The sequence below is a fragment of the Mugil cephalus genome, chromosome 21 (genome assembly GCF_022458985.1).
Source record: "Mugil cephalus isolate CIBA_MC_2020 chromosome 21, CIBA_Mcephalus_1.1, whole genome shotgun sequence".
In the NCBI taxonomy this organism is placed as follows: Eukaryota; Metazoa; Chordata; class Actinopteri; order Mugiliformes; family Mugilidae; genus Mugil; species Mugil cephalus.
Genome location: NC_061790.1, coordinates 6,322,446 through 6,347,614, shown reverse-complemented (window position 1 = coordinate 6,347,614; position 25,169 = coordinate 6,322,446). Strand labels below are relative to the sequence as shown.

Genomic DNA, 25,169 nt, shown 5'->3' with positions numbered 1-25,169 from the left:
TCTGAATATATATGCAGATATGTCACCAAATACTTTCTGGAAGATTATTGTTAGCTCATATAGATAAGTTAAAGATAAATTAAGTGCACGCTTTCTTTCTTTCTTTTTTTAAATTGTAAGTTGCACATGAACAACTAAACTACCTGATGTTACAAAAGACTTGGCCTCACTGACATTCGTAAACATCAAATAAGTCCTCAAATACTTTGAACAAGTAACTAAATTAAGTAAAATGCAAAAATAAATAGATCATAAATTAAACCAATAAAAGACATTTAGAATCGCTCGTTCATTAGGTTTGAAGGCGTCTACAAAAAAAAACAGATCAATCCATTTATTTTTTTATATATATTCAAAATTTTATGTTTTAGAAAATTGAACAGTGGTAACAGTCTTTGAAACATCAACATTTTTCCACACACTTGTTTTCATTTTCCGTACTTAGGTACCCTGTCTATTAAAAAGGAACACGTTTCACATTATGGACTTCTTGTTGGACGTACAATAAAAAAACAACTTTGTTTATACTGGTTTCATATCTTAAGCTAGTTTAGCTTAGCATAAAGAAACAAGGGGACACAGCTAATCTGACACAAAGTTTTATCTTTTCCTTTTTTGAATTGCTTTCAGTAGGTGGAACAGTAAATCTCTTATTTAAAGGTGTATTTAACACTGAAATGTTAAACCTGTGGCCTTTTAGTGTCATGTAACAGCAGCAAGTAGAGAACATTAGCTAACATTAACCGCTACAGGGTACTGCTCAAACCAGTCCAAACTAAAATGATTTGCTCATTTCAAATGCACTCACCTGGTCTTGGTGACAAGACACCAGTTCCCTTTTATGCTAATAACAACCTCAAGTTAAAATATGCAGAAAATTGCATCTTTATATGTTTTCCTTAGAAAGTAAAGGATATGTTCACAAGTAACTTAGAGCAGGTGGAATGGGACTAGAAACAGAAAAATAATATATATATCTATTCTTTTAAGGTGTATTGAGCGTTGAAATGTTATTTTTTTGCATGACACAGCATCAGGTAGAGAATAAATCTAAATATTTTCATGTACACACAGACATCTTGAGTTAGCATAGCTGCTAACATTAGCTGCCGCAGACCAGTCCACACTAAGGTGTTTTTCAAATGCAGTTCAAGTCCAAGTTCACAAGTCGTGAACTTCTGCTAGGAAGCGACTATTTGTTTCTCAAGGGATTTAAGGGTTGGATTTTGTTAACCAAGAATTACAAGCAGGACAAAAACACGAATCAAACCAGCGTGCACGTATTAAACCTAAAACACATTTATCAGGCAGCCATCACGGTGCCTTATCACGCAGTTTCTTTCCCATGCGCAGCCGTTTATTTTCGAGCAGCACAAACGAAACGGGTTCACCTTTAGAGATTGATATCGTAAACACACTGTCACACTGATCTGACACCGTGTACGTGACCTCCCCAGAAACTGACAATGCATTACTTGGGATTAAGTGACGGCATTACTCTCATGTCACCCTTCCTCTTTGTTGTACTAGTGAGACACATAATCTCCAGTAGGATGTGTTGACAGGTATTTGTGCGAGACACCCGATCCTGACAAACAAGAGGGCTGGATCAGCGTGACTGCGGGAGGAGGGGGAGGAGTGGGGTGGGTGGGTGGGTGCAGGGAGTCTCTGTGATGCCCACGGCTGCTGCAGTGACATTCAACCCAACCCTCCCCTCCACAGCTGGATGTTTTAGTGCCTGCTGACTCAAGGGGACGCTGCCATCGCCGGAGCAATCACGGAGGAGCGGGCATCAAAGCGTGACATTGAGGACCTTGGGGAGCGGCGCCCGTGAAATAGTTCGTTGCAGGTGTCCGAGAGGGAAACGCCGGTGCCTCTGCAGAGGACACAAAAGTTCCTCTGGAGACGATCTATAAGTATAATGTGGGTGACCTTGTGAGGAGCTCTGGTGAGGAGCAGGGCTCTCAAAGCAGGGTGATGAAGCTCCTCCTCCTCTTCCACTCGGGCCCCATCCTCTTTAGGCCTTTGGTGCGTTGGTGAGGCTTGGTGCATATTTAATCCCATTTTCCAGATCACTTCCCGCTGTTTCCAACCCTCCAGACCTCCACCCATCGCTCCAGCCGCCGTGGGAATGCGCTCGACTGCACGGCCAGCTGACCTCGGGTTCACGTTTACTGCGAATATTAAAAGGTGGCACATCGATTTCTATAAAAGCAGCTGATTCTGGGACAGGCGAGATGATTTGTCCTTCAAATTAGCTAATGTGCTGCTGGATGTCAGTTTGTGAGACGTGTACAAAGCCAGCTTACACTTTCAAAACAACATTTCCTTACAATACAGATTCATACAAAGTACTGTAAGATGAGGAATCAGTCAAGCAGGGCATGATATATTTATATATATATGAAAAACACATTCAACTGCCTTCATTTTAGATTTGTTTTTGAGGATAAATACTGAAAAACGCCTCCAATCAGCACAAATATCATCCTTAAAGTCCAAGTGCAATGCTACTTTTATCCCCATGGTTCTCTTAAAGGGCCCCGCTGCCTCTGCATTCGGCTCAAAACGCACCCAAATAAAAGCAGTACAGCAGATTACAGCACATTTTATACCAAAATCAGCAGACATTTCAGAGCCACAATCAGGTGCAGCTGCAGCCCTCCAGCCAAGATAAGGAGATCCCCCGTCCCGAGCGCGCCGCCCTCAGCTCGCCGTACGCGGGCGGCTTGAAATCAGAGCGGTGTAACACAAACCAGTTACTTTCAACAGCCAGCGACCGACTCCACGGTTAAACAACGGGCGCAGCACTGAGCAAACACGAGCTTCGGTTACCCAGAGACCGTCCTCTGAGGAGGAGGCCGAGGAGAGGACGGCGGCGTTACCAGGAAAAATACAGCAACAGACAACAGAGAGATGGTTTTTATATCTGGTGACATCCTGAATAATAAACTACAACTTAAAAGAAAGCGAAAGAAGAAGCTTACTGTGTTGCATTGGTCAAATTCCTAAAAAAAAAAAAGTTCATCTTTACAATTTTTACAATTATTATTTTTACAAAAAAAACAAACATAACATTATGACCACCTCCCTAATGTTGGGACATGGTCCTTCTGAGGGTGTCCTGAGGTGCTCATTTAGTTTTTCTTGTTCCTAAACCTTTTTTTTCTGTGTGTGTGTGTCACATGCAGGCTGCATCTTGCAGAGGGGGTGTCGTTGCTATAGGGTGGGGGTGTCTGGCCTGGTCTGCAATCCACATGAACGCTAAAAGATTCTCAGTAATACACTTAAGTGTCAAGCTGGTCACCGTTATTCACTTCTCCTGTGAGTGGTCTTAATGTTGTGGCTCGATCAGTGCACACCACCAGGAATTTTAATGTAGTGAAGAGAAACACACCGTTAGGATCTTTATGATGTTTTATTCCAGCACAAGTATTTTTGTGTTGTAAAATGGCTGTGTAGCTAGGAATTAAAGGAGAAGTACAAAATGGAAAAATTACAGACAGTTCTAGTATAATTTGTTTAAATCCCTATTGTGTTTATTTCCTAAAACCACATCTAGGAAAACATTATTTCCCTGCCTTCTTTGGAAACATGGTCAAAAAAAAAAAAAAAAAGAAAATATTAATAATATAAAAAAAAAATAAATGGTGAAAAAAAAAAGAAAAACGATGAAGCTTCATTTCAAGTCACTCTCACGATGAGGGAGGGGTCGGGGGTCTGAAAGGGCTGCGGGATGAAACACATTTACAGCCTGATTCGAAACGTTTTCGACCTACCTAGTCAGGTAGCCCTTTTTTTTCCTTCTGTTTTCTTTTTTTTTTGCATTTTTTTTTTGCATTTCACACAGTTTATTTCAGCCGACAGTGGCACAGAGAGAGAGAGAGAGAGAGAGGGCAGCGACTACTACAATGCACCTTTTTTATGCATTGGTTCATGACAATGATAATTACTGCTGCTCTATAACTGTCATAATTAAAGCAGGCTAAGCAAATTACATATAACCGACCTCAAAACCACGACACGAGTACATTCGAGATTGAACGTTGAAGTGATTTCTTCCTCCTCCTCCTCCTCCTCCTCCTCCTGCTCCTCGCTGGCCCAGTTTTAGCTCGACACCCTGAAACTTTCCTCAGAAACAGCATTGTATTTGAGATTGTAGTCAACCAGGACGTCCAGTAAGGCTTGATAGATTTTTTTTTTACTAAATCCCGTTGATTTAAAAAGGTTTGAAACTGGGCCCGTGTGTCTCTGTGCATGCGGACGTACAGTAGCTATGTTAAATAATAATAATAAAAAAAAAACGACAACAACAACACAAAAAAAAAAAAAAAACTGGGTAACACTGAGAAGTGAAAGGAAAATCCTTGCTTTCTAATTCCTTTTTTTTTTGTTTTTCATTAAAACATTCATATTTTAAAATAAAGTTCTTTGAAATTATCACGGACCAAAAAAGAGAAAGACAGACAGAGAGAGACGCTTCAGTCATTTCCAGCAGCTCTTCCTCAGCTTCGTTATGTACAAGGTTTAAACATACCATGACATGAGGACGAGAACAGCTGATCTAAAATGAAATAAAAATCCGACCACTGGAGGTGAAGTTGCCGCCGTCGCGCTCTGACGTCACGGAGCGACATGAATTGTAAATATCAAAAATGGGGAGGAAGGGAAGGGGACGGGGACGGGGGACAAAGGACAAACCACACACACTCACTTAGGCAGGTTATGCTGTAAATTTACAGTAATGACACCTATACTTCTGTAAAGCCAAAATCTCTATTTGTAGAATGCTGAAGGGTAGCTTTCTATAAAACCTTTTTTTTTTTTTTTTTTCTGCCCCACCCCGACGACACTAAGCGTTATGGCTTAAATATTTGTAAAACTATGTAGTCCAATGGGGGCGGCGAGGGGGGGCGGGTTAAGAGTCTCTGCCTTCCTCAGTCTGCCTCCCCCCCCCACGAAATGATCCTGGAGTCAGACTCATGTGTGTCGTGGAGAGCGCGGGGTGAAAAAGGGGGAAAGTTACTTTTAAAGGTGATCAGACTTCAGATCCTGCCCTGTGTTACCACCTTTAATTATTATTATTATTTCTTTTTTTTTTTTTTTTAAACAAGTTTTTCCTCCCTTCACGGATCCTTCATCAAAGCATCAAAACCACCATCCCTTTAGGCTTTCAGCAGGGCCACCAGTGTAAACATGATCCCCCCCCCTCCCCTTATTTTTCCTCTCACAATACTGCCTCGACAAAAAAAAAACAACAAAAAAACCAAAAAAAAACAGGAGGGGAAAAAAGTCCAGACGACGTCGACAAAAAGAAAAAACAAAAAAACGCATCGACAACAAATACAATGGCCATTGTTGTGAAGATATGCGGGAAGAAAAAATAAAAAAGGAGAAATGAAAACAGCTACCGTTGAGGAGTATTTCCAGGGAGCAGTTAGGGCAGTATGGATCCTTAGTGCAATGAAGGCCAGAGGAGCGGCCGCGCCGCAACGTCCATACGGCCGCTCGCTCTGAAAGGTGTAGCCGGCTGACTCGGGCCAGCGGGCTGAAAAAAGAGAGGTCCAGTGGGCTTCATCGACTCTCGCCAGGAAGAAGAAGAAGAAGAAGAAGAAGAAGAAGAAGAAGAACCAGGGCAGACATTATGCTTCTAGTCACAAATATTCGCTCACACGCACGTCCAGACATACTTTTATATTCTGTAAAACTACTACGGCTAAAGCCTAGGATAGGAGGGAGGGAGGGAGGGAGGGAGGGGGGGGGGGGGGGGGGGGGGGGGGGGAAGAGGGGGGGTGGGCAGAGACAGAAAGACAGAGAGAGAGAGAGAGAGTCCGGTCCAGAGCATCATCATCATCTGGAGGAGTCCTGAGCCTCGTTAGCTTCGAATAAAAAGTCATGTACGTGTGAGTGTCTACGAGTATGAGGACGTGTAAACATCAAAATGTGAGTCGTGATGAGTGACAGATTATTCTCGCTAGGCCGCTGGAGCGCGTGTTGTGTGGCGTTTGGGGGTTGTGTGCGATTTAACTATACCTGTGACCAAGTTTAATAACGGATGGTTGGTTGGTTGGTTGGTTTTTGGAATCTGTTTGTTTGTGTACTTGTCTTCATATGTTATTTTTATTTATTTATCTTTTTTTTTTTTTTGTTTAGTTTCCTGTTGAGTCTCTCCACTGTTGCAAATGTACATTCATCCATCGTAAAGGGGGGAGGGGGGGGAGGGCGGAGGGCGGGGGGGGGGGCTAGTATGACGCTGGGCCACACACCAACTGATCCTGAGGCTTTTCCAGTGGTCCGATAAAGACTCTCGGCCTCATCAGCGCGCTCAAAATAAACAGCAGTAGAGGTACTGGAGGACGTTGTACCACATGTAGCCGGAGGCGAACGCGAACGACTGGATGATGCACAGCCACACGGGGTCGAGGGTCATCTGCCGGGAAGCCGCCTCCTTCTGCCCGTCTAGAGGAGGGAATGATCCTGTCGAAGGACAAAAAAGAGACGGACTCAGTATGTTACAGGATGCGGGAGCTCGGGGGGGAAATCAGAATCAGAATGTGATGTCACAGGAAGCGGAAGTCTCCATGGTTACGGCCACTGAGCCGCATTAGTTTGAATCATAGGCTTGAATAGCGTCTAAACTGTAAAACCAATTAAAAAAAAAAAAAAAAAAATGGGGAAGAGCTGATGTGCGATTTGAAAAGCAGATATATATTTTTTTTTTAGGCTGCTGAAAGTCAAAGAAAAGAGAAGTAAATGGATCATTAGCATTTTGACGACCGAGCTGGAATTCAGACACAGAAACCTGGTGTCGTGGTTCATATTTAGTGTCAGGTAATATTAATTTATATAAATTAATAAACAACAACAACAAAAGGGAATATTTGTGATCACTCCTCATCTTAACATCCGGTCGGATGCTACAGTATTATATGGCCAAACTTACTTCTCAGTAAAGCTCTTAGCGTTAGCATCTTTTATTTAGCTACATTTACCATAACTAAGATGACCTAAAACTAACTGAAACTGCACGCGCTGAAATCAGGTCCATATTAATATCAGGAGAACTGATTTCTGGCCACATGTCATGGTGTTCATGGGCCATTTGTTATTTGGTCGTTCATATGGATCATTGTCGAGTCCAGTTGTCCTTAATTTGATCCACATTTTTCCTGGTCTCGCTGTATTTACTGATACATTTCACCATGTTTTTGCCACTCAGGGGGCGTGGCCTCAGGCGGCAGTGAAGCTGATGCACACACTCTCTATTGATCCCAAGGGGAAATCAGTTTTCATTACAACAGCTCCTACTCAAAGTGTATCAGTGTGCAGAACAAAGAGCAATGCAGGCAATAAGAATATGTAAGAAATATAGAGAAATATGTACAAGTGAACATGCTTTCTGAGTTGTTGCTCTATAGTAACACTATAATGGCACAGCGGGAAATTATTGCATAAGTTGAGTCCAGAGTCCATTAAATATATAAAAGGTGGAAAATATTCCAGTGAGTGTCACAGAGTTTATAAGTAATAAATAATCAGACCATTTCTGGAGCAAAGAACACGACTCTTGATCGTCTGTTGGAACTTCTGGAGTCAAAGTGCAGCTACGCCCTCCGTGTTAAATTAGCACTGATAACTCTATTTATCGAACTTAATACAGTCACACGTGATCCAGGATAATACAAGAAAGTAAGATAAGAAAAGAATTTATGAATCTCCGTTTATTTATTTATTCTCTCTGTTTATTTACGGAGACATCACTTGTGAGCTTGTGGTCACGTACACAAAATGTTTGTAGTTTCAGCCGTAAGTCATGACAACACCGGTGCTAGGCAACCGTTGCCATAGAAGCTACAGACTCGGTTCTTAATGGAAAATTAATCTGATATGGATTTTTCTATGTGGGTTTCAACTGTTTCGCCATCATAAAGGAGGGCTAAACAATCTGACTGGTCCGACACACGTTTGTTCACAAGTTGACGACTCCAGACCAACAATCCACTGAAAAACGTTTGTGATTTAGTAAATTAAAGACGAGGTAACTTAATGAAGGACAACTTTAGATATTAACAAGAGTCCTGAGTGATCAGATCACAAGCAGCCGGCTCTAAGTAGTTTATGTGGGTTCAAGACAAACACTGAAATGCATCTTGAACCATCGTTAAAGAACTGATCACAGTTTCATTCTCTTTACTGCTGTTTCAGAACCAAGAACACAACCGTTTGTTGTGTGTACGTGGTGACATGATACAAATCGTGGAACAAAATGAGCTGTCTTTTACTTTTTTGCTCATGCAGAGTGTTTATTTATTCATTTAAGACGCCCACACTAAGCTACGAAGGTTTCCACATGGCATCTACTCTCATTAAATGATATTATTTGTTAATTTAATTTATAATTACTTATTATGCAGATAGTTAACGGCTACACAGACACAATATTTAAAAAATCTAATCTAATAAACTTGTTTTTGTTTTTCTGGAGTCGACTCATTATAGCAGCTGTTTTTATCTATTTTTTTATTTTTTTATGTGTTACATGGCTACAACACATATGTATTCACATACACACAGGTCTTAATACAAGGACAGTGGATGCATGAAGCCTTGGTTGCTGAAATTGTCCACTGATTACCACAATAAGAGGGGACTTTTCTCATGAACACAGTTAACAGTCCCGTTCCAAAGAATTTTCCTGTTTATTTCGTCTTCCTCTGAATTTTAAACAGGACCATCGGGATGTTTTTTCTGACGCGATGCACTTTAAAAGTCAATGTTATCACCTAAACGTTTATGTACACAAGCTTGTACCATTCTCATTTCACAAAATAAACACAACGCTGTAATAAATCACCGGGACTGACAGCTGAACCGGGAGAGTTTCACGCTCATCCAAACCATAAAGGAGGTCGAAATTGTGATTCATGGAGCAGTTTTTTACGAGAAAGCCCGAAGCTTCCCCCCCTGCTTTGCATCTCAATGCGTTCTCAATCAAACACCTTTGGAAAACTGAAAAATGTTACTTCAGTGCGACTGTGATGAGACGGACCTGTGTCGTAGAAGTGGGCCAGCAACCTTTCTTTCTCCACGAACCTCTGGTACAGCCAGTCAGTCAGGGGCTCTGCCTCCACAGGAACCTCTTTTATTGGGTACATCCTGAAGAAGAAGAAGAAGAAGAAGAAGAAGAAGGAGAAAACAGAGAGAGAAGAGATGAAACACACACACACACACACAAAAAAAAAAGGATTACTGAAGTCTCACTCGGCAAAAACTGTCTGCATTGATCTGTCGTCGAAGCTGCAGCCCAAACCCAGGGAGCCGGCCGTGGTCTCTGAGCAGAGCAGTCTATTTCCAGCCGGGAGTCGATTACAGGAGTGTGTGTGTCTGTGTGTGTGTGTGTGTGTGTGTGTGTGTGTGTGTGTGTGTGTGTGTGTGTGTGTGTTTGCTGTAGCTTCAGCTTGTTTTGGGGGATTCATTAGCTGGCGGGCTCATCAGAGTGTCACAGGGAGACAGAAGTGCTGAGGGGAGCCCTGACACCAGACAGACGAGTCATGAAGCTTCACAAAACGGTTCGGTTAGAAGTCAGAGGGACTTAAATCAGCTCGGCTGTCACAATTTTTCAGAGACGAGCAGCACCATTAAAACCTGGAAACTCAGCTTCGAGCCGGCGAACTCTTCACTTTATCTACGGAAAGTCAGCAAGCTGTAAAAAAATTATCAGTTTGCAAATATGTTTTGCACACAGGTTTTTAAAATTAGGACGAGAGGAAAGACGAATGTTCGACTTGTTAAATTACTGATGGAAACTATTCTGAAATTAAACAACCGAATACTGTCATTAGAAATGAGGTTAATATGACAATGATTAACTCAAAATCTGCTCCAGCTTTATGATGATATGATATTATGGTTTCCTATCATCCTGCAATATATTCAGCTTCATTCATTTATATGGCCCCTTTAAAACAGTATTCATTAAGAATAATTATATTTGTGTATTCTCTGTATCTGTTGGAAAAAAATCAACCACTGAATAATAGATTATTTGTCATACTGACAGAAAAGAACATCCCTACCAGAAAAAAAACTAACAAATATTCTATATTTCTAGCTTCCCCAGTCTGATTAGTAGCTGTTGTATATTCATTTATATTCACCCTTCTGGACCATCGGTTGGACAAAACGGGTCTTTTAATAATTTGTAGGAAAAATATATTTTTTAAACCTATGACGATGATGATGATTAGGGGTGGGTAAAAAATACCCATATGGCAATATATTGTGATATAATATTGAATTTCTTAATATCAGTTTTAAAAGATAAAAGAAAAAGTTGTGTTTTGGACCAATCGTGAATGACTTCCACACCTCCTCCACCATCACTTCTTCTGCACAAATGCAATAAAATGGAAATGCATCACTTGGATTAACAGAACAGAGTTCACGTGACCGCAGCTTCTCTGTCCCCACCTGTAGTAAAAGGTGGGATGTGGACAGAGTTTGACACTCAGATCTTAGCATCGCACAGTTGAAACTGATGCCGTTATTGAAATTCGTCAGTACTCAGAAGAGAAGACAATTACACAGGATGCAGACCCATGTCTGAGCAATTTTTATATTTACTATTACTTTCTTGCCTTTGTTTACATTGTTATATCTATATTTTATGACGTTGTTACATTATTTTTTCCCCCAAACAATTGTGTGTAGTAAAAGGGGAATTATTTAATTTTTATACTGTTAAAATCATTTTATATTGTAATTAGTTAAAAGGTTTATTTACCTAAAATATGTGCCCTGTGTTCATAATCATAATCAACTAAAAGCAAAATTACTAATAAAGTAAAAGTAAAAAGTCGGTATCGGCGATACTTGCCCTCTATTTAGTTGGTATCGGGTCGATACCAAAATCCCCCCCCCCCCCCAAAAAAAAAACAACCCAATATTTTCACTACCACAGAAAAAAAACAAAACAAAAAGTCTAAAAAATATGTTGATTTCTTTATTAATACTTAACGCTAATTAATAGTTCTACAGATTAACTACCCGCACCTCCTTCCAAATGTCTAAAATAAGCACGAATGAGGACGTACATCTTAAAACAAACCACTGACTCAGCGGCTGATGCTGCAGAAACAGTAGGTGGCTGATGGGAAAGGGTCACTTTTACGAGCCGTAATGAGAGTCGCTGATGAAATCTTGTCTCTAGCCAGAAGGGGTCTCTGGTAGGCCGCACTCCCACACAGCCGGCTCCTGGTCACCTTCAAATAGAGGTTACAGTCTCCTCCCTCAGACAACAAGCGTTTTCCTCTGCACTCAACGTTTGTTCAACTCCCCCCCCCCCCCCATACCGGATAATATCCTCAGTCAAAGTACATCTGTGCCAATGAGAGAAGCTACTGTATGAGGGGAGTAATAAGTAGTGGAATATTGATTGTTAAAGTGATCAATAGATATTAAAAAGCAATCCGAGGAGAGGCTCTGCTGTCAGGATGGAGTTGAGTCTTATAGATCAAGCCTGAGAAAACGGGAGTCAGAATCAGAATGATGACATGTAAATATAAACACTATAAAAGCAGGAAGTAACTATTTATCTGTTCTGATCAAACTGAGCTAAAAGGACTAGTTTGGACCGAATATTAATCAGTAACTAATGTGATAACTCGTTAGCCGTCAGTTCTCAAGAAGAACAGAAAACAAGTCTCCTGAGTGGAAGGATTTACTTTTACTTTACTTTTACTTTACGTCTACGTCAAATGAGACTCGAACAGAAGCTCTGACGTCCAAGAGTCGACTTCATTTTATTGACAAAAGAACCAAGTGATGAACTGATGTGTTATCATATTATTATATGTGTTATATATTAAACTCTGCCTAAATATAAATATATTATTATTATAATTTTGCATTCAATATTAAGCTATTCAGATAATACACAGGTTCAAATATTCATGTTTTAATTTCAAAAACAGTAGAGTTTTTGAGGGGGGAAATTAAAACTATATATATATATATATATATATATAAAAAAAGTCCAATCAACCAAAGGTTTTGCGACCCTCCTGCAGTATCTCTGCACCCCTAGGGGTCACGGACCCACTGTTGAAGCCCTATGCACGTTTTTTTTTTTAACATGTTGATTATTATTATTATTATTATTTCTTATTCTGGAGTACGAGTCTAAAAGCCTCTGTGGAAAAGACCAAAGCAGGAAAAGAAAGACAGAAGCTGGTGATTCAACACACGACTTCCGTTGGGTTCAAACATTTTAAGTGTGTATCTGTGGACACTTGTGCTCATTATCCAGCAGTTCACAGTGCGAGCGTTCCTCTGTAGAAAGTCTGAGCGAGGCCATGTCCAAGAACTTCTATGTGCCAGCACCTCAAGATGAATCAGCCTAAAATCAACCCGTTAAAGGTTCTTAAATAAATAAAAATAAATAAGTTTTGAAGATGAAGCCGCTTTTGACCGGGACCAACACCGGTCCTCAGCGTGCCCAAAAACCCGGAGTTAAGCCGCCCTGCCACCTGATAGGGTGACGAGAGGCCGAAGTAAGACGCCCCACAAAGCTTCTCCTCCTGTGTCCGAGGAGATCAGGTGTCTTTCTTGTTACGAAGCACTGATGCGTTGAAGAAGCTCCAAGAAAGAAGAAATCAAGTCCGGAAAGAGGTTTGGAATAACAGACACATCCGTGCCTCTTAATAATAAGACTGATGCAATAATGTGGACAGAGAGTAGCAATTAAAGAGAAGGGAAAATCAACCACTATAACAATGAAAGCAGTGTTTTCCCAGTCTAGGTGGTAATCTTTTGTTAAGAGTCTATTTCTGTGCAGATGTTTTGATCAGTGAGTGTGGTGTGACTAAAAATCGATTAAAAACCTACGATCTAATGAAACGCACGTGAGAAGAGAGAGGGTTTGACACCTGCTCCTCTAAAGGATGTCTTCCAACAACCCTCCCTGCCACCAAAATGTAAACCGATAGTGCTGTAGCTCCGCCAGAGGAAAACAGACGCCGTCTCTGGCCACTTATCGGAGAGTTTGAGCATTTATGGCGTCGGGTAGCAGGTGGCCGCCACAGTGCTTTCCTGCAGCTGAAATATTCATGCAGAAATCAGGATCTTTTTGGGTTTTCCAGGGCAGCTGCACAGGCTGCTGAGGACAGCTGAGGTTTTAGAGGAGGTGCTGCTGCTGACTCGGACGCAGGGAGTCGGTATCAGCTGGTTTGTTTGGGAGGGTTCGTTTGGAGAACAATGTCTGCATTCACATCTGCAAATGTGGTTTTCTCTTTCAGTCACTAACTGGACAGAAAATCAAACCAGCGAAAGTTCACCGGGCTTGTTTCCTGAAAACACCAGACTCACATTTCAGGAAACTCCCAATCACGTTATCCCAATCCATGTTCACAGGCAATTTTCTGACTGTGGCTGCAACTAACAGGGATGTTCTTGTTTCATTTTCATCAAATGAAAGCGATTTATTTTCCATCTGCATGTCTGGCTTTTACCTTTTGAACTCTGAAGGACGAAGGAAGGAAGGAAGGAAGGATGCTTGCCCGAAACTGAAATTATCTATTAAAGTTTACCTACAACTGTGTGTAAAACATTGTGAAGAGGATTTTTAACAAGGACACACGAGAAAAACTCTAAACTGAAGCAAGAACCTACAGGTTTGCAGCCTTTTTCTGACCTCAGTTGTCTATGAAAAACATACCAGTGAATGAACAGCACAATCTCAGATCATTGTTGCGAGCTTGATAAAAATATTAGAAGGAACATTTGCGTCCTTTGTGTTGCGTTTCTTGACCGAATCCACTGCGCTGATAGTGGGCTCGGAGCAACAGGTGACCCCCTCCCCCCCGACGATGGTATTTTCTTCTACAAATAGAAAGCAGTGGTGGGTAGAACAGCTAGCACCATCCACACGCTAGCAATGTTTTGATTCATGTCCTCGTTTCACTTGGGAACATTTCTACGAGAGGGTTGCCTAGGCAACCAGAGGCAGCAACGCCTTCTATCGACCTACTACGTTTTTAAATCTAAACTTAAAACTCATCTATTTTTTCTTATTTTATTTCACTCTTTTATCTTCTCTTTGTTTAGTTTTATTGCTTTTATATTTTTAAACATACTTTTACTCATTTACTTGTTTTCTGGTGTTTTTTAATTGTTCGTTTCACCCTCAGGTTGTAAGTATTTACATTTACATCTAAGTAAATGAACGTGTAGTGAGTTGCTTTATATGTTGACAAAGCTTTTAATTTTTATTTTACTTTTTGTCCGAATGTGCATAAAATTGGCATAAAGCTACAGACTCTATAAGCTATGAGCGGTTTAGGCCTAAAAGTGTAGGTGAGAAGAACGTGTAGATCCCCTGGAGAGGAGCCAGTGATCTATTACTGTACTACTGTTGGCTGCTGATGTGCAGCAGGTTGGACTAAAGTTCAAGCTGTGGCCGACATCAGTGGTCTCGTTTTGGCTCGCAGGAAGAAAAAAAAGAAAAAACGAAAAAGAAAAATACATCTCGCCTCGTAACGCTACAGTGGCTGAGAGGCGAGGATGAGCCGAGCTGTCTGCAACAATGCTGCTGGCTGTAGTGTGAAAAATGGAAACAATGCTGCGCTGTGTCAATCCCGCGCCTTGCGAAAAGAAACAAGAGGATGGTGGTTATTGCTCGTTCCGGTGTCACGGTGTACAGTAGCGGCGTGGTGGTGGTGGCGAGGAACTGGCGGTGATGTGCTGGCGCGGGGCCACGGCTGCGCTCTCATTTCCACCCTAACCCACTTGGCACCGCCGCGCTTGTTAACCTGACACCCCGGAGAACAGACAGCTGGGGGAAGAGCAGCAGTTTCTCCTGTCAATAACCTTCAGCGTCAGGCTTCTGCCATGTGCTGACCGGTGCCGCACGCAACAGATGACATGCATCTTTACTTACAAGCGACGCCCAAATCTCTGTGGCTAGAAGACACAGAAATCAGGCTTCGGTGGTTATTTCTCCATCTCCAGAGCTGGTGTTTATTCATTAAACGGATAATAAATGGTGTAAATAAGCTTTGTGTATTCATGATTCATATTTACCGCCTTGCTTGGACCACTTAGCTTCTGTTCAGCTCTTATTCTTGACATATTGTTTCCACTCTGAACCGGACTAGGAAGCTAATTAAATTTGTAAAAGTCTGTCTGCCGAACAAGACTCTTTGGAGGGAGGCCAGTCATTGTTTGGGGACTCTATTAGGCCGTAAATCTCTGCCTGCGAAATCTTGAGAAACAAAGACGCGTCCTGAGAGGCCTGCTCTCAGCCGCAAAGTTGCACAGGTGAATATTGAGATTAGTGACCAGTGTGGCTCCGGGACCAGACGACGTCTACTGTCCTGCCTCCTCCTCAGCCACAGTCTCTTCCTAGTCAAGATAACGAGGAACTGGTGAATCCCAATCTCCCAATCCTCCTGTGGAGAGCAATCAGCTGTACAAAATGAAGCTACAACTAAAAGAATAAGCGTGTTCAAATTACGCATACACCGTATATTTTAATTTTTGCTATTGTGCGTGAAGTGATTGGACTGTCCTGAGTTTGATGGAGGGCCTCAAACAAACCGCACCCTCGACAGGACTCTTAAGGGCGTTTGCTTTTGCAGAAGGCAAAAAGGTCTTTATCTACGATCCAGGAATAGTTGAGAGTCCGCTCGTTAATTGGTGCATTTAGTCCTTAATCTGCTTCCTCTCAGCTTCACGGCGGTCAACGTTCCAGGAAATAGTCTGGTGCAGGAACTAAGACGTGGCACATGGAAAAAGGACGGGGATCGGCCAGAGGAAGGGAAGTTAAGAAAACTCCCAACATGCTGATAAAGAAGAATGTTGTTTTTTAGACCACAAATACTTTTAATACTTACTCCTACCTTCCTGCTTTAATACTAGTACTATATTCCTGTACCAGACATTTTGAACAGCTTTGGTGAGTTTATAAAGCTGCAAAAATTGGATTCAAAAAATTTAATTTTAAGAGAAACATTCTTACATTTTTTATTATTTTTATTTTTTTTTTTTACCTTAGACTGGATCAAATATACTAAAAAAAATAATAATTTCACTGTGACTTGTACTGGATTGGGCAGAAAACACGTAATGTTTGTGTGTACAAGCAGCAAACATTCATGTGTCGAACAGAGTGTACAGGTTAACAACTCACTAGCCAAGGAGCATCGACCTGTTATCGGTACAGAGGTTAGAAGTGAGGGGCAATAAAACCACTGTCACAGGAAGAGACGAACTACGTGACCTGAACAGACCCGGTGGTCACACAGAAGTCAGAACAACCCGCCTTTTTCTGAGGCTTCGTGTTTCAACATGAGGTCAGTTTAGCTGGAAACAAATATGACGCATGTTTTAGGACTAGTCTATGTTGTTGTGCTACTTTTTGGATCAACTCCATTACATTACAAAGGCAAATGTTGAACATTTTAATCAAAAATCTTGTTTGTTAGTCATAAAAGCAAACAAAGAGACTCATTCAATGAAAGAAATCTGTGTGATTACGCAACAAATCCACCTTTCTGATTCAGACATCTTATCTCATGCTATCAGCTGATGCAGTTTACTAGACAGATGGAAGTCTACTCCTTTTCCTGAGTTTACAGTGTTGATTAGATTCACAAGAAACTCACTGGAATAGAGTTAATCTGGAGACACATGTGTGTATATATGAAATGACTGATGGTAATAAATAAAGGACATCGTCAATTATCACACCGACATTCAAAAAAGTCGCAGTTTGTAATATGTCCGTGTCTTGACAGGTTATTAGGATGACGCCTGATTCGCTTCACGCCTTTTGCTATTTGGGTCCAATACGCTGACCTGAACAGACTGGACGGTCGATGTCAGTACAACCTGCCATTTGTGAAGGTTCATGTTAGAGGTTGTTTCAACAAAAAAAAAAACAACAAACAAACAAACAAAGTTTTAGCTTGGAAGTGAGCGACAACAGCCTCCATAAATATGTATGCACCCGTCCACCTCTCTTGAGTTATCTCAATTCATTCTCAACAGATTAGATAAATGTGCGCTCCTTCGCCTAGATTTACAACTTGCACTACACTCAGTAGAAACTCTTTTGAAATATTATCTTTTGAGGGACTGTGGTGACATCAAAAAAAAAAAAAAAAAAAAGAAGCTGGAGTGGTTTGAATTTTTATGCCGATATTAACAAAGCCCTGTATTTAATAAGGACAGGCTTTGGCAGATTATCAAGTGAACACTTGAGTTATTTAATAACGTTGCTACCGGGCCCAACACTGGTTCAGCGCATCGGATCAGTGCTTTTCTACGGAGCAGGAGAAGTTTACATCGTAAATAACCCAAAACGCAACAACTTCTACAATTAAAAACCTGTCTCGTCTGTGAATGCGTAATAAAATTCTAATGTTTTTTCTCCTCAGTCCATTTAAATTTTTTTGCCTATTTTAAACTTAAATGTATGTATTTCTATGTCTTTTATGCCTATTATTATTATTATTGTTATTATTAAACCCTGTGCACATTGACCTCCAGGTTGTTGTTGAACGTTGTTAACAGGTGAATTGACTTTAAACACATTTGGCTGATTCTGCTGATGAGCTTTGAACTCTGATGAAGGGTTCTCCATCAGACGATGTGAACATGGCAGAGGGTGGGGGTGAGTCCTATAATGTGTTTCTATGACAACATCTGTCCTCTGAAACAAACAAACAAAACAAAAGCCTTCATGCAATTCCTCTCTAATCACCACGACGCTCATTACAACCGCAGGTAGACGACGAGGAGAGATATTGATCCTGGGTGAAACGTTGGGGGCATCAATTAGCACCAAGGTAGAAAATGTATAGTTACATTTCTTCTTGTGCTCACAGGAACAATAAATAAATAAATAAATAAATAAAATAAACCACCAGGTATGGCTGCAAGCTCAACATTTTGTTTGTGTGCTTGAGAGAAAGCCAGGTGTGCAGCTAAAAGGCGTGATGTGATGACCAGGCAGACTCCATAAAGCCGCTTTCAGATATTTTCAAGCAGCATATTTTTTGAAATGCACACAGCACTAAAAAAAATAAATAAAAAAAAAAAGTAGAGAAGGAAGGTGCATTTAGGAGGAAAAGATTTCAATGTATTTAACTCCCACTACTGCCCTCACTCGGCCTCTTTACACCCACCCAGCTCTCCCCGTGTGCCATTCATAGAGGGACTTATGATGCCGTGATCTAAGTGGCTGAGATTATATGAAGAGAGGGCAGGAGACACAGCGAGGGAGGGAGGAGCTGAGGAGGGAAGGATTTAAAAAAAAAAAAAGTAGTAGTAGAAGAAGAACAGAGCGAGTGCAGAGCGCTTCATCTAGAATATTACTCAAGCTCACTGCCGCCTGTTGTGAAGCTGGGGCTCGGACACAGTCATAATCTATACAGCCCTGTAAAATGATAACGCGGGAGTAGGACGCCAGTTTACTATCGAGGTCGGTTTACACAGAAACCGTCGATGCAGATCCCCCTCACACAACACAACAGCCTTCTGTTACGGCCGGTCCTGGACGCGGCCGTCATCGAGCATGACAAGCGAGGGGTGGAAGCAGCTAGTCAGCAGACTGTGGTAATCATCAAACAGGACAAACAGAAGGACCAGAGGAGAATACTTTAATGGTGCTGTAAATCTGGTTAATGGATCTTATTGTGTAGGATGAGAAAAGACAATATTGAAACACAAGTATTAATGACTAATCCTGGGGAGCCGGTGATCTCTCAATAACTAACAGGCTGCCTCCGTCTATAGATCACAGATACGGTCTCTGGGTAATGTCTGGGGACTGTCCTTTTCTGATGGATTTTAAACACACTGAAATAAAAACTGAAACGGAGGACAAGCATTTAGTGTTTCAGCTTAAAGACACAGTAGAGAGACATCTCTGCTCACATATACAAGGTTTCTCTCTCATTAACTTTTTATGCTGTACAGGGTTAATAGTGTAAAGATTTACAAAAGAAGGTAGAGATCAAAGTTTTTTGTGTAACTTATTGTTATTTATGTGACGCCCACTGGGATGGTCGTTAGTGGAGGGTCCATTTCTACCACCCCGAGTGTTTCAAAGGGAGAAAACATAAAAAATATTACTAGTTAATGAACAGAGCTAGCTCTTCCTGCTGCCAGTCCATCCGGGTTCACACGTTGCTCTCACCACGGTGAATTTATTTAGAAACCAAAGTTGTGAAATGTGTTTTCCTGTAACAAATGTTCTGGGTTTCAATCAACTGTATCCCCCACTCCCATTGATCGCCATCTTTAAAGGGTTACGCTACCTCTATGTGAAATTTAATCACTCACTGTTTTTCCCCAGAGTTGGACAGGTGAGAAAAAGTATCTTTAAAATCAGTCCTAATCCGGTAGCGCAGCTGTTAGCTTTAGCTTAGCATAGGCGCCGTAATGTAGTGTTGCCAATCGTTCGCAAAAGTGATAAATAAACTCAAGAATTTTCCCTAATTACTTCTTGTGAGCTGTACATTCACATCCGAGTACAAATGTCAATGCAATTAACGCGGAGGGATTGCCTAGAAAACCCCCAACTTCCGTCCACACACCGGCGCGACTGGTTTTCAGGTTCCCCTTTAAGCTGAGACAAGTTAAATGTCTGACTGTTCCTCACCAAATAACAGTTAAAAAATACAAACTATGACATAAAGGAAGTACCGTCATCTAATATTTAAACTAAACAGTCAATCACAAAGAATTTCTTCTGTGTTATCAATGTTTTGTCGTCACTGTTGACGTCTGAATGACTCTTTGGTCTGAATAACTTAATTCTCACTCAAACAAGGATTACTGATTTGTAATGCCCTTTTATTTATTTATTTATTTATTTTAGAAATACAGTCTACTATCACGGTTAAAAATTGAACGCTAAGCCTTAAAGTTTTATTAATCCTGAGGACGCTGCACTCACTGTAAGAACTGTCCTCGGCTGACAGAAAAGAAACGGAGGGTAGAGCGGCGCACTACTCTCGCCACCTTTGTCTGCGTCACCAAAGTGCAACGCATCGCTCACTCCCCCACAGTTGTTCCCTGATCAGCAGGCATATTAATCCTCTTGTTGACTCTGCACCTGTACCAGCATGATGCCTAACTTCTCCATGTTCAGCACTGTTACGCCCCTGGAACTGAGTGTGCGCGCTCGTAACAGCTGTGGGTCGGGTGTCTCCACCTCCCTCCCTCCCTCCCCAGGCCACGGAGCTGCTGACCAAGCGAGGGAAGCTGATTGTATCGATGGCTGATTAGAGAGTCCCGGAGGTGGGGTGGGACAAGAGCATCCTCTGTTCGTCTAATTACAGACTTAATGAGTCCTCAGCTTTAGTCCAAGTGGGCGGAGAGGCCTCCAGAGGGAGAGGACGGTGGTTCGCGAATCACCTTTTACTTTGCCGTATCCCACCCTGAACACAGAGGTGTGAACGCACACAGGAGCTGTGTCAGGAGGTTATGGGGGGGGAGTTAAGGGTCATGATGACGTCTTCTACCTGAGGACTACAGCTTGAGCCCTGGACACAACCTTTCCGATCCAGAAGACAATGCACAGAGGATTACATTCATCACGGTCTACAGAAAACCTCATTCCGGCACACCTCCACTATTATCCTCGAGTGGACAGATAAGCAAGAGGAGGAGGAGGAGAATGTTCGAGGGCAAACGAAGGAGGACAAAACGGAGAAACAACAATATGGTGTTGTGCACAGACTGCAGGGTGGGAACGTGTGCTGTAGCTTAGTGAGATATCAGCGATTAAAACTTCTTGACCTGCGCAAATACGACAACCTGTCCCATTAACAGGAGCCAGAGCCTGATTGTTAAATACACAATAACAGTGGCTTAAAATGAAACAAATAAAACACTGTATGGCCGCAACTAACAATTATTTTCATCACAGATTAATCTGTTTGTTTACCATTAATCACACTGTGTTGTCACAGTCAGATTGACTGGGGTTTTTTTCCCTGATTAACAGTCTAGTAATATTTAGTTTGCCATAGAGGTGGGTCTGACGATACTTGACGATACTATACATTACTGTGATATTTTGATGTTGTGATATAGTGCAACATTATACAAAGTTCACTGAGAAATGTCACATGGAGCTTAAAATACGTGTATATATGTAGATCAGATGACAGTGATAATTCATAGGACAAATTGAGTCAAAAAACAATATTAATCCCAATGATCACAGAAAAAGTGGTGGAGGTGAGGAATTCATTCACTATCGGCCCAAAACACGATTTCTTTTAAAATCGATGTTAAGACATTCAAACTCGATACTGTATCGGAAGAAAAAATATTGCGATATATTGCCATATCGATATTCTTTCTCACCCCTAATTTGCCGTTATTCAAACAGTATGATCTACTTTGTGATGACCATGTCACTTCCACTATAAACGCCACGACAAACCATTTTTCAACAAGTCTGTAGTTGGCAGTTCAGATTAGCAAACAAAGCATAAGAAGAAAGGTTACTTAATGCATTTTGAGGGGAGGGACCTCCGTGTATCATCTCACAGATACTTGATCAGTTTGGGATCTAGTGAATTTGGAGGCCAGGTCAACACCTTGTGCTGTTTTTCATCTTTTTTTTGAGTTGTTCCTAAAGCATCACTATGGTGTGGGGGTGCCTGGTTTAGTCTAGGTGTGTGCTACATGTCTAAGTAACATCCACACGAATGAATGCCAGGTCCAAGAGTTTCCCAACAGAAGACTGAACTGTCACGAGATGATCAATGTTACTCACTTCAGTGGTGAACACATATAGTCACTTGTATCCGTCAGTGTGAGGTGTGGTCTATTGACTCACTACAAAGCTGTGTGGGGAGAGACTGTGTTTTCAAAGGGTGGACAAAAAATTTCTCAAGACACCTAGTCTAAATATATATAAACAGGCTGAGCCGACCGACAGTGTTTGAACGCGTTTCATCAAGTGTTGCGGCTCCTTGTTTGCATGTTTGCTGCATGGGACATTTGCATAGTAAACCCGCTCATGTGGACAAAGGTGAGGAGGAGAAAAGAGGATGATCGACACTCTTACCTGTAATGTACATGTGTGATTGTAGGAGGCCTGTAGCCAAAGATCCAAGTCTGGATGTCCATGGGTCTCGCTTTGGGGTACGCTATGGTCACGTCTATTACCCACTGCAGGCCTTTACGTTTATTAGCTGTCGGGGACAAATCAGAGTGAGTTGGTGTCAAAGATGAAATAATAAACGGCTAAAAAAAAATACACAAACTTTGTAGTGAGTATATTCTCCTTTATGTTTGATGACTATCAGAGATTGAGTGACACCTCAGTAGATCAAAGCGTTCAGGTTTAGGACGGCGCCTGTGTCCCTGGAGGACTTTATATAACAGCAAAGCAGGCAAATGAAGGCTGGTCAGCAGCTGAAGTCCCAACCTGACACAAGTCGGCCAGTAGCTACATTTTTGAGTCACCTAAAACCAACAATTAACCGCACTGGAACATGGCCTTTAATTTGACAGAAGAAGAGGAGGCAATAAATAGAGTTTAAAAAAAAAAAAAAAAGTGGAGACACGAAGGCGAGCGGTGGCAGATGGGAGAGGGACTGCCAGACGTGTGATTAAATTTGGGAGTCAGCTGCACGGTGCATGTGTGTCGAGTATTTAGTTGCATTAAACGGGGGCAGCTCTGGAATCACCTGCACATAATCACAGTGAAATAAGTGAAGAGAGCCGTGTGATGCGGATGATTTAACACACGTCCACATTCAACGTTTTGCTTGGACTGAATTCCCCTCTTACCCAAGAATGTCTTTTGTGACTTCTGGGAACGGTGGGCCGGCCTCAACACGTCCTCAACCTGTCTCCTTCCTGCATACCCAGAGGTGATAACAACCTTAACCATCCAACTGTGGGCTTTACCTAAAAAAGCTGGACTCTCCCTTTAAGCTCTCGTCTCACAAACCTAAAAGGAAGCACCGACAGCCTCCGTCAGCAGAGACACTAACTCTAAAAATGAGTCCTGGTGTGAAGCAGAGCAGCATATTTGACTGCCCGGCTAATGTCACAGCCCGGTCTGACATTACGGCGACGCAAGCACTTCCCTTTTTGAGCACAGTGGCTCCTTTATCTGAAGGAAACACGCCACACCGTGTGACAAACTGGAGCTAAACTTCACAAGAGGTGTGGCAACGTTACATCACATCACTGTCAGGAGGCTGCAGGCGGTAAAACGGGGGAATGTTGTTAACAAGTTACAATAGCATCCCCGTCACAGAAACGGGCGCAGGGTGTCAGCAACATGAACTTCATAGTAGAGGTGAATAGAAAGTTATGGTTCACAAACCAAGTTCCTCTGGTTTAGGTGCCACGTGTCGGTTCGTGCAGGTCGATAAGGTCACGTTGTCGGCCTCGGTTCCTCTCAAAACAAACCATGTCACACAACATAGCCGACACAATTCAGGTCATTTTGATCCTTTCTGTTTACTTTGAACAGGGCTCACTCATGCTGCAAATGTTTTCTGACACTATCCGCTCATACGACAGGCGGTTCTGCCGTGCTCTAAATTCACTTTTTTTTTGTTTTCAAGACAAGTCTGCTGGACATAATAAATGTGAAACTGATGGACATCTAACGAGTAGAGAGGATTTGATGATGTAATCTAATAATCAGCTAATAATCTGAATAAAAATGTCTTGTGTATCCACCTCAGTCGGAACAAACCGAGAGGCATTTTCAATTAGACTGAAAGAGGATGTGTAAACCATTTGTTAATGTGCTGTAACCATTTCTCTGGTTGGAATAAAAACATTCTTTCAACATATGTTTATCCCACGAGGGGTAAGCGTCAGGTGATGGGATGAGTTTCCAGAAAAAATGGAAACCAGTCGCTGTATATGCTATGGACGTCACCCATTGGATTCTGAACATCGAAAATGAAGCCCCCAAGTGGGCGGAGCCTGTGGTTGCTATGTTGGATGAGCTTTACTCCGCCCACACTCGCACACACTGGATATTCCAAATATGGACTTAGGGTCGGATGCTGAGACACGAACCCCCCAACTCTCTTTTACCTGGTAGCTCAGAATTATGCGCTCAGGCTACTGCCGGTCATTTCAAACGGGAACGGCCTTAATTATGCAGAATTTTAAACCTTCATAAAAAATAAACGAATGAGTTAGAAAAAAACTGACCCCCCGTACAGTTGTCGTGAATAGTGAAATAAAGTGTTGAGATCAAAATGTTAAATACTGCTGTAAAGTTTGGATTTTTAACATGGGGGTCTATGAAGATTTGTTCCCTTTTGGAGCCTCAAGTGGCCACTTGATGAACTGCAGTTTTTTTGCACTTCCGCATGAGCTTCATTGCTCAGACTCGGAGGTTACCGCTTGATGAAAACATGGCAGTTTTGTTTGAAAAGATGAATAAAGCAAGTTGCCAATAAAGTTGAGGAAAAAAAATTCTGTCAGAATTAACGCTGCAGAATCGCTTTCCACATAACAAAATTATATCGTGACCGATGCTGTATCTAAATTGCATATAATCTCAATCAAGTTGACAAAATATTATCCACGCAAACGCATGCATGTGACAAATCAAAGGTCAACTTGACCTCATCCTTCATTGGAAAAATGTTTAGCCAGCGCACAGTGAACCTGTCCAACAAACTGGCTAATTTATGCCAATGTTACAGTGGCTTCATAGACATCCTTGGTATTCAAACGCTACAGTGGTCCTAGTGTGGGTAACTGGATCCAGCTCTCTTCCTAAGCGTGCTGAAAGGCAGCCACCTGTGAGTCAGCGGCCAAAGATCGAGGCGCTGAGCCAAGGCGTTGCGAGTGCCCTATATGTCACGACAAACAATACTGTAATCGAAGCAGCCGGCGTAATTTAAAAACACATCAGATAGGCTGTGTCATTCTGCAAACATTTAAGAGGAAGGAAATAAACTGGCAGTCAGGCGACTCCGAGGGGCCAATTATAACACTTGAAACCCACACCTGTCCCCTCTTACCGACTTAAATGCGGTTAAAACGTGGCTGCTGATTGGTCGGCGTTATCAAACGTGCTTTCCGGTGGTTTCACCGGAGCTCCATTCCCACCTTCAATGACTAACAGCAGTGCCCTTTGCCTTCCCGCCGGCTGTAAATATGGT

The 25,169-nt window shown here is 41.9% G+C and overlaps 1 protein-coding gene across 1 annotated transcript in view; it reads right to left on the bottom strand.

The window, feature by feature from the left end:
* Positions 1-3,399: 3,399 nt before the first annotated feature.
* lpgat1 (lysophosphatidylglycerol acyltransferase 1) overlaps positions 3,400-25,169 on the bottom strand; it is a 50,950-nt gene continuing 29,180 nt past the window's right edge. The window contains exons 6-8 of the mRNA XM_047573807.1: positions 22,088-22,214; positions 9,050-9,156; positions 3,400-6,477 (exon numbers count right to left, since the gene is read on the bottom strand). Coding sequence (XP_047429763.1) covers positions 6,326-6,477; positions 9,050-9,156; positions 22,088-22,214 — 386 coding nt within the window. The 3' untranslated portion in view covers positions 3,400-6,325. The remainder of the gene's footprint in view (positions 6,478-9,049; positions 9,157-22,087; positions 22,215-25,169) is intronic.